Raw genomic sequence first — 19,233 nt, 5'->3', positions numbered from 1 at the left:
ATTTAAATCAAATCCATGGAAATTTAGCTTATGTTTAAAAATGTACACAAATAAAAAAGAAAATAAAGCAAAACTAAGAAAATACAATAAAAAAACTAAGAAAATAAATAGTATGTACTACAATAAAAACAAATAAAATGATAAAATAAAAATGATTCTTTCAGGGAAGATCCTTAACAGTACACATTTTTTCACATAACGCTAATTTGGACTACATATTTCGCTAAAGGTGATTTAACGGTAACGGTATTTGCTGTTATTTCAGTAACAGCTAATAGGGTAATCATCCTGAATTAAATTGTTTATAAATTTAACACAAATCAAAAAAAAAGTTCGAATTTATTATATTTTAAACTCTATAGGCCGTATTCATAAACAAATTTTAAATTTAAACATTTTAAAATCAAATTTTGTATGGAAATTTTGCTTTAAAACATTGTTTTAATTTAAATTTTTTTATGAATACGGGGGTAATAAACTCAATTATTTAAATAAAAAAAATGTTTTTATAATTTCAAATTTAGATAACGGTATTTAGAGGTATTTACGATTATATTGGTAACGGTATTTTCACTTATTTCGGTAACGGTAGATGAACTGAAAGGGTATTTTGAGGTAACGGTAGCATATCAGTACCTTGTATGTAACAGTTAAAAGCTCTTTTAGCTTTTACAAATTCTTGCGAATAGCGTAGCCATATTTTAATAAAAACTACATACAGTTTTTACAACTCTGATGATGTGTTCATTATGTGTATTATATTTCATTCATTCTTTTTTGCATTTTTCTATTTCCCCTGTATGTAAAGGGTCTTCCATTAACCGCCCCCTTTCATTAAATTTAAATAAAACAGTTTTTGTGAGATATCACAGAAATATTTTATCCGTTTGAAAGGCCTATCGATTCCGTCTTGTTGAAACCACATCTAATTCAGGCAATTTATTTTCTTCTGTGTGTGAGTTCTTTTAATGCAATTTGTATGTAGCAGACTATAGCAATATTTTGACATAAGCGATGTTTAAAATCGCTTATTAAATATACTAATTTCAAAAGAAAAACGTTTGTTTTACAAAAAAGCTCTTGAAAAAGGTTATACGTTTTGGCACAGTCGTCTAATAGCTTTATTTGGTACCAAATTGTAATTATCTTAAATATTTTGGATCAATTTATTCAATATAATACACATAATCAAATTAAAAAAAAATCGTGTTAATTTATTTCAAATCAAATCGGTATCACAAAAATTAAGCTTTCTAAGAAAAATACTGAAAATAATAATTGAAAATGAATACACTTTATTATGTGTTCATTTAAAAAATATTTGCTTTCATTTAGTACTTATTTGTACAACTATGGCATGTCAAACCCATTCATTTTTTCGTGTGTGTGTGTGAAATGAAGAAAATTTTTCTGCTCTCGGGTAAAGAAATTTTTTGAACATTTTTATTGTTAAAATTTACAAAGAAAAATTGCAAAAAATTAGTAAGAAATATCAAGAAAACATAAAGCATGTACTATAATATAAATAAACAATAAAAATTGTGCTAAAATTTGATGTAAAATCGTAACAAAATTTGCAACATAAAAAACCTAAAAAAGAAAATTATGTGTGAGTGAGTGTGTGTCAGCAGAATAAAAAAAAGTAAAGAGAAGAAAAGAAGTACGACGACGTAGACAAGAAAGAACAAGCAAGAATCATGCAAAAAAGAAATTGATGTGAACGATGAAGTTGTGATATAAATATTAAACAAATAGAAGTAACGGGCGCCATAATAGTTTAATATTTAAAAGAAAATCAATTTTGTTTTATTTATTTTTGTTAGCATTTTTTCTATTTTAATTTTTGGGAATTTCTCTTTTCAAAATATGGCAACACTTTAAAGTGCAGCCATTGAGAAAATATTAATTGACAAAAGAAACAAAAAAAAGCATTGCCATTTGTCTACAAAAGAAGAAAAGAAAAAAAACGTAATATGTACCAGAAAATTAAATTAAGCTAAATTTTGTTTAAAAACAGTGAAAAAGAAGTCTATAATTTATAAAATGTATTTTATAATTATAAATAGCATACAAATATAAAAACTATCTATAAAATACACTAAAAATAACATAAGAACGTAAAAACATTTTGACTTTTCTTTTTTTCAATTTCTCTTTTGTTCTTTTCTTGAAAGAATATTTTTCTACGACTGGCTATCATTCGATGAAAATAAATATATTAGTAATAAAATTGAATACTTTTATGTAGATTAATATTTAAAGCTATTGTGTTAAGTTAGAACGTCAGTGTTTGTTAGTGCAAAAATAAGTGAAAGCTTTTATAAATATTTGCAAATTTTTAATTTATATTTTCAAGTTAGTCGAAGAGCGTGTATAAAAGTGTAATTATAATGTGTGTGTTTGAGTTTTGGATGAGTGTAGGTTTTATGTGACAAGTTTAAATGCAAGATCTGCCTGCTTGCCTGCCTGCCTGCGGTGACATTCATTTGATGATAGTTGGTTGCTATTAAAAGCAAGAAAAATGGACAACATTTCCAAAAGAAAAAGTGGTTGTGTGTTTTATAAAAATACCAGTTAATGGATGCATAATTTAGAAAAAAAAATGTTTTTTATATTCCACACAACTGTAAAAAAAATTATTTGCTTTTCAGCAGGACCAAAAATACATAATTAATACATTCTAAAAATATATTGTAACTACAAACATACAAATAATAAAACTAAAAATAAATAATTTTTTTTAAGTGTCATTCAAAATAAAACAGCAACAGTAAATAAAAAAACTCAGCAACTTAACAAGCAATAATTGCATAAAATAAACAAAAAATAAACAAAGAAGAAATATCAACAACACCAATTAAAAATAGTTATAAAAATAAAAGAAACAAATATAATTTTGAGTGTTAGAAAAAATATACAAACATACATATACGAACCATTTTTTATTTGTTGTCAAATTTACAAAACAAAAAAAGTCATCCTTATATAGAAAAAAAAGTAAATCAAGAAATAAAAAATATCACAGAACAGCAAATAAAAAAAATTACACAAATGGGTACTAATTCAGGAGCCACGACTGGCATTAATAATAAACCGATTGGCGGTGGCACAGGTGCCGGCGGTGTCATTGGCACTGGCCTAGGCGGTTCTGTGGGTCTCGGTGGTAGTGGTGGAGGTGGTGGTGGCATTGGTAACGCAGCTAATAACAGTTTAGGTCCCAATTCTAGCCTAGGTTTAGTTGGTGGTAACAATGTCTCCAACACCGGTGGCTTAGGAGGAGTTGGTTCTACTGGCAATACGGACGATGGCAATGGTGGCACATCAATTGCCAATAACCAACAAGCCACACCACAATACACAATACCCGGCATTTTACATTTTATACAACATGAGTGGTCACGTTTTGAACTGGAGCGTTCTCAGTGGGATGTAGACCGTGCTGAATTACAGGTGAGTGCAAATATGTCTTTAAGAAAACAAGACAAATTAAATAAAAGTTGTAGTTAGTTACAACGTACGTTATACGCTACCTATAGATACATATGTATATTTGTTTATATTTAACTTAAGCATGACAGACTTTTTTGTAAATTCGGTTTGGTTGAGTTCTCCCATTAGGATGTTTAATTTAATTATTTTTACTTCACTGACTTGCTATGATACAAACGTAGCATATGTATAAACGGATGTAAGTATGTTGTATATACATCAATTTCGTGTACTTAAACATAAAGGATTCATTGTATGGTTCCTAAAATAGAACTAACCCTGAATTTCATAATTATAAATACGTATGGGCAAAAGCATTATCGTTTTGAAATCTATTAAACTGGCGTATGTTTTTCATTATTTTCTCATATACATATTTTTTTTTTTACCACAAATTTCAACTTGTGGATTTATAGTTGTATCAACATCCGGTAAAAATATATAAGGTGCTAATTTTGTAGCCAACATTTTGGTGATTTAAATTTTTTCCATTCATAAAAGTGGATAGAGTTTTAAAATCCGAAATTTTTTTTTTGGGAAAATATACTCTGGACAGTAGGCAGCAGATATACATTTGTCACAATAGTGTACCAAACTAACACTTAAGTCTGACGACAAGGGCATACTAGTTTTTAGAGCAATGCACCTACATATACACAAGGCCGAAATTGTATCAAAATATACAACTGTTGAAAATATTTATTTATGTAAGGACTGAGTCAGAAAAACATACACAATATTCCAGAAGTAAAATACACCTGTTGTGTGGTGAATGATGAAACTTATATACTGGTAGACTTTTCACAACTTCCGGATCAAGATTTGAATGTAGCTGATGGACGACGTAATGTTTAAGAACAATGCTGGACAAAAAAACTCAAAATTCCCCACAAAGTTTCTTGTCTGGCAAGCTATTTGCAGTTGTGGCAAAATAATCCAATAATTTCTGACATCAGGCACGACGAACACGGAAATATATATTAAGGAGTATCTACAAAAACAGCTTTTACCTTTCACAGAGCAACACAGAGTGCCTACATATTTCTGGCCCGATTTGGCATCATGCCACTATGAGTGATATTTAAACAATAATGTAAATTTTGTACCACGGGAGGCAAATCCACCCAATTGTCCAGAAATTTGCGAAAAGGTAGTGATCTCTTGTAAAAAAGAATCGGAGGACATATCCGATTTTAAGCGTAAGTGGACCACCTCGTCCAAAAAGGTAACGGAAGCAATGTTTCAAATATTTAAATAAATTTACGTTATTTATTTAACTTAATACAAGTATAAGTTTTTTCTGGCTCACTCTTTATTCGAAAATATTTGTTACATTTTAGATCCGAAAAACATTACTGCTACAATTCAAATGCTAATAAATACATTAATGCCTGGTTTCCAAAAAATTATATCCGATTTTACGACATTGTAGGGAACATTTTAGATCATATTCAGGACTTTGTAATCAGGATGTATTAGAACCATGAGTATCCTTCCCACGACATTTTCATATTTTTTTTCTGCTAATATATACAAAACTTTGGATAAAAAATTCTAAAAGTAAACCAACTATATTTTTTATTTGTAGAAATAAAAAACTTTTTATATATTTCAAAATTTTTTATGAAAACTATTGGTAATTATAAATTTATAGTTATGACCAACAGGCTAGGTTGTTGAAAATAAATAAAATTATAGTTATTTCAGCTAAAACTATTTCTTATCATTAGGACATCAAAAATGTAAACTAAATCAATAAGTACAAAGATAAATTTGTGTATTTATAAAATATTTTTTTAAAAAAAAACATGACATTTAAGGTGCGACTGGAATGTTCCACAGAGAACTGTTATAATATAACTACATTTAAGTACAAATGCATACGTATCCCAACCTCTTAACTAAATGAGCATTGTCACGCGACATACGTAAAATGTTACTTGCTACGAGTTGTACAAACAAGTGTGAACATTGTACATTGTTTTCATTTCTACTATTTTCGAATACATTGTATGTCGGCAGGCATCAAGCCACCTAACAGCAAAAAGGTCCCTAAACAGTAGGTTTTGATGCATTTAAGTAATACATACATGGAAAGAAACTAATTCCTAATTATTTTTATATTTTAATTAGATTTTTTACGACTTTTATAGTTTTCTTTTTTATTTCTTTTACAATAAGTAATGTTTATTTATATATAATTGATTTTTGTTTGGTTTTTGTAGTTTTTAATTGTTATTAACTAGCGCTTGTGTGTGTATGTGTAGGCGTTTGGCAAGTGAAACCTGTAAGTGAGTTTTTAGCGATGTTTTTATTTATTTCTTCAAATCAGACGTGTTACAGATTTTTTCTTCAATAGTAATACACCAATTCTAACATAAATTTTATCAGATATCAAGTAATACCACATCTGAATGCTCTCATCGTATAAGCATACGTTGGTCCCGTCTGTTTCGGGTTCCTAATCGGGAAAAATTTCCAGATAATTCCCGGGAATATTTTTTTTTATAATTTTTTCTTGAAGTTATTTCTGCACATAATTCGATTATATTCATAGATTTTTTCGATACTAACAACAACAAAATCTGTAGACAAAGAAGAACTACGTAATCGAATTCTAAGTTAGAATTTCTAACCACATCAACCTAATATTTTTATATTAAGCCATCGATATGATAGTTATGGATTTTTATTTTACAATTCTTATAGTTTTTTTTTATAAATGGAAATTTGAAGTTCTTAAATTAATTATAGATAGATCTAAGGAAATTGTACTGATTTTTGGCTTGTGTTAGTATTAAAAGAGTACCGGAATGAATAGATTTATACTTATCTTTATATATATAATTCTTCTGTACGTGTGTTAGTTAGTAACTGAACTCCTCCTTAACGGCTGGGCCGATTTCGATGAAATTTGTTGTGTGTGTTTGAGTGGGTCCCTGGATAGTTTAGATTCACAATTGACTTATATAAGTACAATGGGCATGGCACCTCCCATACAAAGTAAAAAATTAATATTGCATATATGGAGTTTTATTATAGAGGGAGTCTTCAAACTTTGTGTGAGCTATGGCAGAACAACATTTGCCGGGACAGCTAGTAATTTATATTTTTATTAAATTAAATTTTTTTCCATTTTTAAATTAAATTTTTTTGTAAACAATTTTATTAAGTATAAATTTATAACAGATTATGGCCAATAAGCTAGGTTATTGAAAATAATAAATAAAATAAAAATACAAAATGGAAAAAGTCCAGACAATTAGGAAACCTATCCTTAACATGCCTCGGGGGAGCCTCCAACTGTGGGATGTTGAAGTTTGAATGTCTCCTCCGATGACATCCGACCAATCGGTTTATACGTAGCTAGCAAAGTTGATTTATTCATTCACTATGTGCAGACGGCTAACTCTTTAAGGAACTTGTTACTATTTGTGCGTGATTGGCGTGTGTTGACGAGGTAAAAAGGCTTACGATTGAAGAAATTGGAAAATATAAAGGCCTACGATTTTAATATAAATTGGACAACATAAACCTCTACGATTAAAGCTAAAATTGGACAACGATTCTAACATAAATTGAACAACAGAAGACCTACGATTGCAACTAAAATTGAACTACATAAAGACCTACGATTGAAGCTAATATTGAACAGCATAAAGACCTATGATACTTTATGACTACATAAAGGCCTACGAGCCACAATGAAATTACTCATTATATAAGACACTATAATATTTGCTTTCCGAGTGTAATAAGGCCAAAGAGACAGTCTTCCTGATACATAAGTTTAATTTCGGTCCAACAATTTCATATACAACTTTGAAATTGTGTAAATATTTTCAAATTTATCGGATTTTAATATTGTTTTGCTCTAATGAATATTATTATTTTTGTAAATGGTGCAATACTAAACATTTCGTTTCAGTACATACGTTTTTTTTTTTGTAATTTATGAAAACTTTTGGAGAAATTTGAAAAATTGTTAATAACATCAATGGGAGCACAAGTAATAGAAATCCCAGTATATTAAAAACAAGTTCCATGTGTATGGAAATGTAAAATATTTATGTATGTATGTAATTAAGCATGTTCATAAATTTGGATTTGATTTAATATTTATTAGCAATCAAAATCATAGCAATTGAATTTAATGTTTGTGTTAAACTGCAATAATTCGCCACTACTTTTGTCTTAATTTAAACAAAATTCCTGCGTACTTTTCTTTATAAAAAAATTTTAATTCATAGCACATAACTATGTAGGAATTCATTTATTAGAAGAAAAAACTAAAATAATTGTGTATGTGTGTATCTAGAAAATGATGTGAATTAAAAATTGAATATAATGTAAAATATTCTCTACACATGCACATTCCCCATCAAACGAAAACAACAAGTTTGAAATTATTGTTTACATTTCCTTAAAAAAAAAATTATAACAATTTATTTAAACAAATCACTATAAAACTACCGTCCGTGACAATGAGCACACTTCCATAATCAGGCGATAACAACAACAGTTGCACCACAACATCATCGCCCAGCAGCACAGCATGCAAGAAAAACCCAGACCATGCCACCATACAACTAGCTTAACAAAATAATGAATGAATGAATAAATAAATGAACAAATAATATACAAACAATGACATTAGAATGTGAGAGAAAAAAATATATGTATGTACATACTAATGTACATAAGATTTACTTATGTACGTACATACATATGTATGTACATAGTTGGGGCTTATATAAATATTTTATTATTTCAAATATACATTTACTAATGTTTAATAACAAAATCTTTTTCAATATTTCACAAATGAAATGGAAATTTCCAATTAGACAACACAAAAATTTCAATCATGAAAACTTGTGAATCGTCGATGATTTTGCATGAAAATCACTGAAGTAAATATATAGTAAAATTTAAAATAAAAATACATCTTGAGTTATGGGGTAGGCGTGTTTAACAACGATGTGTTAAAATATTAAAAATTCGAAAAATTTGTTTTGGTTGTAATCAAGTTTTTTTGTAATTAAATTTTTTAACAAATATTGTTTGTAGCTTTCTTGGCTGCTGTGTGACTTACTCTTGCATGTGTTTAAAGCGTGCTTTGAATTATTTTATATTAATTTGATATTTTAATTATTTATGTTAATGAATTACTATTTGAAGAGCTATTTTCTTACTATTAGCACTAAATAATTGAACGATTCACAGCCCACCTATAAATTTCAGTTCGTTATAAGTTTTGCAAATAAAAACCTCTGAATTTCTAATACATTTTTTTAAATATTAGCAAGACAAATTTAGAAGATTGTAAACAAAGAAATGTACTATTGACAACCGAGTTTGGTCCTTAAGAAGCCGAGACTTAACAATGGTTTTTACCAAAATACTGGGTGAAAATTAGCGCATTCGATATCGAAAAAAATTTATTGTAATTTTCTTATTTAAAACAGATTCGATTTAGATGAATCCCTCATGATAGTTTCATTAGTAATTTTTGTGACTAAGTATTTTGTTAGATATCCATTGAAATTACATAGATATTACTGAACCAATTAAAAATTTAATCGGTTCCTTTGAAATATTTTGCCATTCCCTTATAACCATATCTGATAAAGCTTCCTTCGAGGTATAACTTAGAGTCCGTATTTTGTGATCTACTATTTCCCATAGGTTGTCTATTGTTATGGTCATGCTGGAATCTCCAAACTAAAGGCATATTTTATTAGTTTGAGCTATAACTGTATTGTTGTATAGGTTTTTAGTGCTGTAAATCTGTTTGAACCGAATCCCTTAGTAGATTAAATATAACTTTTCGATATGCTTTCAAATAATTAAATGTCTTTCTATATACATGTAACTAAATTAAATTTAACCAAAGCGTGCATTTAAATTTATCTTTTTTTACAGGCTCGCATTGCCATGTTGTTGGGGGAACGAAAATGTTTGGAAAGTCTTAAATCGGATTTGACACGTCGCATTAAAATGTTAGAATATGCTTTAAGACAAGAACGTGCTAAATTTTATCGTTTAAAATACGGCACGGATCCACCACAACTAAATGAATTGAAGCCATCGGGTGATGACTCATCGTTGGGTGGGGAGGTGGCACCCGACTCCGAAGTTCCCTACAGTTCAGTATCAAATACCACTTGGCGCCAGGGTAGACAAATGTTACGTCAATATTTGGCTGAAATCGGCTATACCGATAATATAATTGATGTCCGCTCAAATCGTGTCCGTTCGATTTTGGGACTAAATAACAATGCAGAACAAGAAGAAAATGTTAGTCCTAATGTCAATGGAAATGAGAACAATAAACGAGCCTCAGAGTCAGAAGGTATGTATATGAAATATTCGAAATTATTTTAAATATATGAATCAAATATTGTATTTTTGTTTTTTTTTTTGTTTTTTTTTTGTTATCATTAAGGACGTCGCACACCTGCAAAGAAGGTTCAACAAACAAATGATGCGATTATACTAGATACTGAGGCTGCTGTAATGGCCAATTTTGAGTTTTTAGGACCCACAGAAATGTCAGATGATGATGAAATTTCCGATGATTTGGAAATGGTAACTGGCGACAATGATGAAACTGACATTAAAACACAGAAACGCATAAAATCTGGAAAAGATATGCTCAGTGAAGGTAATTTTTTCCACCAACCTTGAGTTTATTTTATTTTTATTATTTAAACTCATTATTATTTTGCTCCTACTTCCTTCCTGCTTTCTAAACAAATACATATATTTAAAATAATACGTGTTTAATATCTTGCCAACTTTTCTGATTTATTATTATTTTATTTATCAGGTCGGCAATAGCCATTTCGCCAAGTGTTAATCTTTTTATCTCGTATAAGCAAATTTTAACTTCTTTTGAATAAATGTTTTTTTCTTATCATTGCAATATAAAGTGTATTCATTTTATTGATTTTTTCATTTACTATTTCCTTCTTACTTACTATTTATCCTGTAGACTATTCTAACTTCTATTCAGTCTTAATTTGCTTAATAAAATATGCAAAATATACATATATTATTATGTTACATACTATTTTATTTATTTTTTAACAATTTTATAAAAAGATCTGGGAGCCGAGTTGGGAGAGCAGCTGCTCAATGATATAAATCTTATAACAGAAGGTGCTTATTATGTTATTGATGTAGTTTATGTTAAATCTTTTCTCTTACTTAAAAACAGCTTATATTTTAAATACAACTGCACTTTTTTCGTTCGATTAATATGTTAACAACGGCGTCCTCAGAATGGGGAAGCAATTAATAGAAATTGAAATAATTGGTATCACTACTGTCATTCCATAATGTTATATATACATACATATATCCCTAACTCTGTTGCGTCGATGTTAAAGATTGTTTTCTTTATCTTTTCTTTTTAAATTACATAGGCTTTGTAGATCACAAATTTTAAGATATTTTATAATTTTGCACAATTTGTAACCAGCTTTTTGAGAAAAATTGGATTTTTATTAAAACTATCTTGGCTTTTTAGAGAACTTTTGGTTTTAATGACATACATTTTATATTTAATATATGTAGATCTACTATTTCTTTTTTTTTTCATTAATTTACATTGTAAACTAATATCTGTGTTTTTAAATCTATTCCCAACTTTTACTTCTAAATGGAAACATTTCAATTTGACAAAAAATGATAATCCCAAATTGTAATCATTAATATCATGCAACCAAACAACCAACCAACCACCAAACTACCTTAATTTCCCAATGACCTGCCTCATCAAGGATATTCATCATCGAATGTTGAACAAACCAATAATACTGTTAATACAGCCGCTTCGGCTGCTGCTCGTCGTAATCTCATAACAGCTGTTACCGCCGGAGGTGACGAAGATGTCGACGCCTCTTTGGGCTTGGGAGAGTTGGCACAATTGACTGTCAATAATGATTCAGAGGGTTCGTACGATTCGAATGCAAAAGATGGCACTGCCGGTGGAGCTGGTTATCGCAAGACATGGAATGCCAAATACACATTACGTTCTCACTTCGATGGAGTGCGTTCATTGATTTTCCACCCAGAAGAGCCGGTGCTTATAACAGCCTCAGAGGATCATACGTTAAAACTGTGGAATCTACAGAAAACGGTGCAAGCCAAAAAATCAGCTAGTCTCGATGTTGAGCCCTTGTATACATTCAGAGCTCACACTGGGCCCGTTCTATGCTTGGGTATGTCGACTACCGGCGACACTTGCTATTCGGGCGGTTTGGATGGCAACATTGAGTGTTGGCAATTGCCGTCCCCCAACATAGATCCATACGATTGTTATGATCCCAGTGTACATTCGGGAACTTTAGAAGGCCATACTGATGCTGTCTGGGGTCTTGCTACCATGCACAGTAACATTGTATCATGCTCAGCCGATGGCACGGTCAAACTTTGGTCACCCTATACCAAGGAACCACTGCTTCGCACTTACACAGCATCAGAAGCCGAAGGCGCCCCTTCGTCGGTTGACTTTGTGCGCAATGAGGTCGACCACATCGTGGTGGCCTATAATAGTGCCCACTGTATTATATATGACACCGAGACCGGAAAGCAGATCATCAAGCTGGAAGCCGCTCAAGAGATGTCCGGCAACACGGGGAAATTCATAAACAAAGTGATCTCACATCCAACGTTGCCTATAACGATCACTGCTCACGAGGATCGGCACATACGTTTCTGGGACAACACTTCGGGGACATTGGTGCACTCGATGGTCGCTCATTTGGAACCAGTCACATCGCTGGCGGTCGATGCCCATGGTCTGTACTTGTTATCGGGCTCTCACGATTGTTCAATACGCCTATGGAATCTAGACAATAAGACGTGCGTGCAGGAAATCACAGCACACCGCAAGAAGTTCGACGAGAGCATATTCGATGTCGCGTTTCATGCTACCAAACCCTACATAGCCAGCGCGGGAGCCGATGGCTTAGCGAAGGTCTTTGTCTAGATGACAAAACCTACAAAAACAACAACGATTACGTAAGATAATAATGAGTTGAGATTGTAATTGATTCATAACGACAATTTCAAAATGCCGTTATTTTTGTTAGAGTAGAGAGGTTAGAAAAGGCAGCCATTAAACAAACAAAAATTTATTTATATTTATAAACAAACAAACAAATTATTTATTTATATCTCGACATGTTGTGTAGTAGGTAAAAAAAAAACGTAAGAAAAGACTTGAGGTACATATTTCAAACGTGGCTACAACCATAGAGAAACATAGAGCGGAAACTAGAAAAAAACTCAAACAAAAAAATTACTCAAAATAATCACACATACGAGTGTTGTTTTTGTTTTCACATAGTTTTTTCTACTAATACATTTCACCACTTAGGTTTCTGACAAATGAGTTAGGTCTTTGACAGAAGAGTTTCCGCTCTATGTCTATTCTCTATGGCTACAACTTGAATATTTTATTTCGAAATTTTTATCCTACTGCCAAATCTATTAATCAAACTAACCAACACATCAACACCGACGAGACAGATATTAATACTGAACTTTACCATAATTTACAATTTTGTTCTATCACTACCTATAAATTTGTTTATTTTTATATTTGGAAGTTTACAAAAAAAACTTTGTCTTGTCGTTTGGAAGTACCTATGACAACAACCAGTAACAACTTACGAACGAATGTCGACTTTTTATTTATTAAAATAAAATAGAAACAAAAATTAAGATTCATTTAAAGAAACGTAGCTTATATTGTCGAATCCCTCTCTATCATAATGATTGATAATGAAGATGATGAATGATAAAATGCATGATGAGCAAGCAAATAAATTTTAACATTTATTATATTATATATTATACAAAAATAAAAATAAATTTAAATAAAAAAAATTCATACATAATAAAAAAATAATAATAAATAATAAAATTTAATTACTATGCATACATAACAAAAACACACATTACATTTATATACCTAAAAAATATTAAATATAAACAATAAAAAATTATAAATATAAAAACTATAAAAACTACAATGATTATGCACATATGTCCTTTAAAAGAAAAAACATTAGGTCAATGACATGATAAATACAAAATGGGAATTCTCAAAGTTAAATAAAATATTTACCATTTAGGCATTTCATCAAAATATATCATCTTACAAAATGAGAAAAAAAATACAAACATTTACATAATAAAAACACACCTACAACTTAAAATAACAACCTTTAATTCATCAAAACAAAAAAATACATATTTAAAACTAAAATTCAATATAAAGTTAACAAAAAAAATCTCATTTTTTAGAATTTAAAATATTATTATACTTTTAAAACAACTTTTATTTTATTTTAATAAAAAGAAAACTATATTTTCTACAATTTTTTTTTTTGTATTTTAATATAAATGGTTTGTCACTCCATTTTCTCTTTACATCACTCAAATACCTTTTGGTTTGTGATGTGTATTGTTTTTGAATTATTCTCTTCTTCAAACGAGAAATAAACAGAATGCAGAAAAGCACCAAATAATAAAGCGATTTAAGATCATATCCTTTGCAAATTATTTCATTAATGATTACATAATATTTTCCTTTAAGATTTTGTAAAGCTTAAAGATTTACTTAAATAAAATCTTATTCATGGCCATGGAAAATTCAAAATATAAATGATGCACATATTTTTTATTAATAGCCACAACAAAGTATTTTAAAGATTATTTCGTAAAAAATTTATTTATTAATGGCTCCACGATTAATTTTGCGATTTTATGAACATTAAAATGTTATTCCTAGATTTTAAAAATTCCTTATGTAACTATTATTACATCATACATTTATTAAGTTGATTCTAAAAAAAACTAAATTCTTACTTATGACACTGTTCCTTTTTTACATTTTGTAATCATCGGTGAAATTTTTTACACCATTTTGTTTTTACAACACTGAAATATATATTGTTTTAGTGAGGTGTACTGCATTTCTTCTTCAAAATGGCGGTACAAAAACAAAACATAAACAATGTAAACAAACAGGAAATGGAAATAAATAGAAAAGCAAAAGGAATAATCGCCAATTAAAAAACTGATTCAAGATTATATCCTCTCAAATTATTTAAATAATGATTACGCAATATTTTCCTTTACGATTTTGAAAAGCTGATTGCAGATTTGGAAAAAGGAGTACAAATTTATAAGTTTTAATAAGTATAAAATTTATAAATTTAAAATAGTTTTCTTTTTATTATAGTTTTTTTTTAAAAAAAAAAAAATATGTAAACCAATTTAATCAAAACTTATTATTTTAGATTCTCATTTAAATTTTAGAAATTTTGAACTTTTTTTGAAAGAATGTAGAACTTAGTACATAAACAATATAAAACGAACAAAACTAAATACATAATTTCCATACTAATCTTTACAGTTTTAAATCATAGCAAATTCCATACAAACATACATACATATAAAATATAAAAAAAAACACAAAATATAATAAAAAAAAATATATAAACATAATAAAGAAAAAATTAATTAAATAAAATATATTTGGGTAGAATTGAATGAATAAAACAAAATTGCACTATAAATAAATAAAACATTTATATATAAAGTTTATGATTTTCAATATTTGTCTCTTATACCAAATAACTGAGAGCGAAATATTTAAAATAAATTATGCATAACAATTTTTTAACATAAAATTACATAACTTATTTTTGCTCGGCAAAAAATAACTAAATTATAAAAAAAAACATATATATCAAGAAGGAATAATAAAATATTGTAAAAAAAAATTATATAGAACATCCGATGAAAAGTAGTCGTTTCACTTTAAGTCTCAAAAGTAGTTTTTAATTTAAAACACTAAAACAAAAACTTGAATTATGTTTGGGAAAGTGAACAATAGAATCTAGATAATAGGACTTTCTACTTTACTAGTTTCTCCATTTTTTCAAAGAAACTTACTTCTTTCTGTTCATATGTTGCAAGCTGATATTTGTAACTGATTTTAATGGCCAAAGTAATAGACCGGAAGAATAGCTGTCAAAACCCTAAATCTAAGAATGTTTTTAAATAGATAAAACATTTCAATAAAAATTTTGAAATTCTCTTCTCTTTCTCTTCCAACCTTCCTTCCTTTCTAGTCGTCTTATTTATGGACCAAATAATCCGGAAATATATAAACATTAAAAATGGAATATAAGTTTATCTCTTACTAGTTATGGTAAATCAACTTCAATAATGATGAAAAATATATATTTTTTATTTTTATTTTATTTACATATTTCAAACAGTAATATAAAAAAGGCCAATAAACTTATATTACAAAGATATACTCCTGAATAATAAATAACAATTCAAAGAATAATTAGTTTACATAACATTTAATCTTACTGGTTCCCAAACCTAAAAAAGTAAAAGATAGATGAAAGAGTTTTTGCAAAAATAGATATCCGATATGTGGCTCCCCGAAGACTTAATTCGGCACAAAAAAAGTGTCAGCCATGCATTCCATAAATCCATTCTCAAAATCTAATTACTTAGCTTCATTCAAAGGCTTTTATTAAATAGATTTCATTAATCGTTGAATTAATTCATAACAGAATTCATTCATTAATTTTTTATCAATTGAAAACTAATGCAAATTATGTTAAAATAAGTTAAAACATTTAAAAAATTTACTTAGACCTGATAACTTATCAAAATTTTAAACATATTTTTTTCGCAGAAATTAAATATTTTTTTCTTTGATTAGGCCTAAACTATGTTTAAAATTTAATAAGTTACCCGGCCTTATTAAGCCTATTTGAAACAGGTTTGAATTAAAGAAAAATTTAATCATTCAATCAATTTTATTAAGTAATTTTGTAATGGATTTGAATTAAAAAAAAAATTATGATTCAGCAAAGATTTAATTCTATAAAGAATGAATTCTTAAAGGAATGAGGTCAATATATTTGGAGCACTAAGGAATTAAGACCACGAATTAATTCGCACTAAATGCTTTAATGGAATTGTTAAGAGAATATATTTAATTTGAACCTTTGGCCATACACTAGTTTTGAAATAAAGCGATGATGTTTATAAAATTTATTTATTTAACTATCTAAATAATTGGTGCCAACAATAAGCTACTGTCATTAAAATTAAAAAAAAAAACTATTCATAATTTTACTATTTCGATAATATTGTAGAACAACCATTAAATCATAGGCCATTTTCATTTCTGTAGCTTTTTTCACAATATTTCTGAGTAGACTTGTAGACCCGAATAAGCACCTTTGCATTTTATTAGACTTGTAAAATAAGTTGTAATTCATAGCACCTTATAAGATTCTATTGTTCACAACAATTTAAAATTATTAAAATCACTCAGCCGTATCTAAGCAGAAAAATTTATGTTTGTCAACCAGCTAGAAACTTTTATGCATAAAAATTACTACAAGATATGCAAAGTATTCAGCAGCTCAATAGCAAGCTAATTTTGAATTAAGGACAAAGCAAACAATTTATTGAATTACAAATGTCTTGATATTAAAAGAAATAAAGAGAAAAACATAAGTTACATATGTATATGTATTGTTGTTTTAATTTAAAATTTATTTTAATATTGATTATAATGTTTAAAGCATATTTTTTTTGATTGTATTATGCATGCAGTTAAAATCAACAAATCAACATATTAGTACTTTTATATACGAATGTACATTTTTTATTTTAATTTAATTTATCAAAAGTATAATTTAATTACATAATAACACAAGAAAGCTTATTGCATAAACAAAAATATATATATTAAAATTTTTAAGTTATAATTAAAGTATAAAATAAATACATAAAATAAAAAATCTATATATAAAATCCCCAAAATGAATATTTTCTTTTAATTTATTTGGTTTTTTTTTTAAACATTATGTTCATCAAACTTATACAATATAAAGCAATTTAAAAAATGCCTCTACTATAAATTTATGCGAAAATTCCTTTTTAGTAAACAGTTTTGAAAAAATTAAAAAAAAATCGTAAAAAATAAAACAATTTACCAGCTTATTATACAGAAAAAGAAACACCACTTAAACATTTTTTGTAGATACTATTAAAAGGAGAACGTACCATAATACCACAATAACATACCATATGAAATAAAACAAACAAGCAACCATAATAATATTAAATCCTTTTGATTTTTTTATATACATATACATTTAATGAAATAAAAAATAAAATAAAAAACGAAACAATTAAATAAAAAATAATATAGTGTTATAAGAATATTAGAGAAACCACACATAAATAAATTGAAATGATGATGAAAAAACTTCAACAAAATTAAATGTAATGAAAAAAACAAACATTATATACATACAATACATTTACTCATATTCATACATATGTAAACGGTCGTTACATGCATGAAAAATATGTAAAATTTTCAAAATAATAAAATGATTAACCAACCATCTAAACTAATAATAAGTAGTTACAAGAAAAAGGTAAAAAACCAAACATTTTCTAATGGAAAATAACTTTAAACCGATAAATAATAAACAAACCAAGAAAAAATCCGATTTATGAAATAAAAATTTTGAAACCAACAAAAAGTGCGTGTTTTGAAGAATTAATTTTTAAAGGTATGTCTTTTTCCCATGTTAAACTTAATTTTCTTCCATAAACAATGTATAATTCCTCAACTCCGTGCATTAAGAAGAGTATACGGGATTGTTTGAAATCACAAAAGTTGTGTTAGAATTTCTGTAGAGTTTTTTAATAAATATCGTTACGAAATTACACTAGTAGTGTTCGCGTACTTGATAATCACGAAGTTACTGGATTCTGTTCGTTTACTTTTAAAAACTTGTAACGAGAGAACATGATATTTTTTACTGGACATTTTTTGTCCAGTAAAAAATATCAACATAAAAATATGTTTAAAACCTATGGTTGCAAATATAAACAAAACTAAAAAGTTGAAAATTAATACAATTTACATGTTTGCAAAGTAAATATTTAAAATAACACAATACAAACGTTTTGAATTTTTTTTTGTAATTTTTCAGATTTAGAGTAATTTATTTTTACTCTCTAAAATAAAGTTACTGGATATTTTTTACTGGAAAGTACGCGAACACACCTACTATCAACTGAATGCAACAATGCTAATAAAAACTCTAGAAATAGAACATTCTAGTTTTGTCCGTTAGCTAATTCATGAAACAACCAGAAGATGATACTGTGTATATAAATACGAACAGACGTCTTACGTCTACGACTGGTCCTTTTCCGAAATGCATCACTGCGCTGCATCTGATGCGCAAAAGTTGGCAACACTACAAATGTCTTGAGTTCCAAGACAAACATCACACAAATGGCTGATGCATTGTCTGCGCAACACCATAAGATTATTTGCATCAGCATCGCAAACTAATCACAGATGCGCATCAAATGCAGCGAAGTGATGCATTTCCGAAAAGGCCCACTGCTTCGTACTATATTAAAGATAAAATTCAAACTGTTTCTTTAATCTAGTACGAAACTCTTGTAGGCGTATGACGTTTACGCCAACCACGATAAGGGTGAATTAACATCAATTGTTTTTTTGCTGCAACAACGTCATAATTCAACAAAAAGTCGTTTCGAATATTTTATGAAATTTTACTATTTCTTAAATAAATTTTCAACAAATCAGAATTTAAGAAATAAAACCTGATTTAAATTGTAAATATTAATATCATT

The 19,233-nt window shown here is 28.2% G+C and overlaps 1 protein-coding gene across 4 annotated transcripts; it reads left to right on the top strand.

Moving 5' to 3' along the window:
- Nucleotides 1-2,761: 2,761 nt before the first annotated feature.
- Nucleotides 2,762-17,370, top strand: Cka (Connector of kinase to AP-1). 4 transcript variants are annotated; one of them, XM_065501248.1, is made up of 5 exons: nt 2,762-3,450; nt 9,415-9,844; nt 9,938-10,156; nt 10,597-10,653; nt 11,277-17,370. In XM_065501248.1, exons 1-5 carry the CDS (start codon nt 3,052-3,054, stop codon nt 12,485-12,487), a joined length of 2,316 nt encoding a protein of 771 aa, XP_065357320.1. In that variant the 5' UTR covers nt 2,762-3,051; the 3' UTR covers nt 12,488-17,370. The 4 variants fall into 4 exon arrangements, with proteins under 4 accessions (XP_065357320.1, XP_065357321.1, XP_065357323.1 ...); XM_065501249.1 differs by having other exon boundaries at nt 2,773-3,450; nt 11,325-17,370; XM_065501251.1 differs by lacking the exon at nt 10,597-10,653 and having other exon boundaries at nt 2,775-3,450; nt 11,325-17,370.
- The last annotated feature ends 1,863 nt before the right edge of the window (nt 17,371-19,233 follow it).

Source organism: Calliphora vicina, chromosome 2, assembly GCF_958450345.1.
Source record: "Calliphora vicina chromosome 2, idCalVici1.1, whole genome shotgun sequence".
Taxonomy (NCBI): Eukaryota; Metazoa; Arthropoda; class Insecta; order Diptera; family Calliphoridae; genus Calliphora; species Calliphora vicina.
Note: the sequence above shows the minus strand (reverse complement) of the source record. Positions and strands in the feature narration are given on the sequence as shown.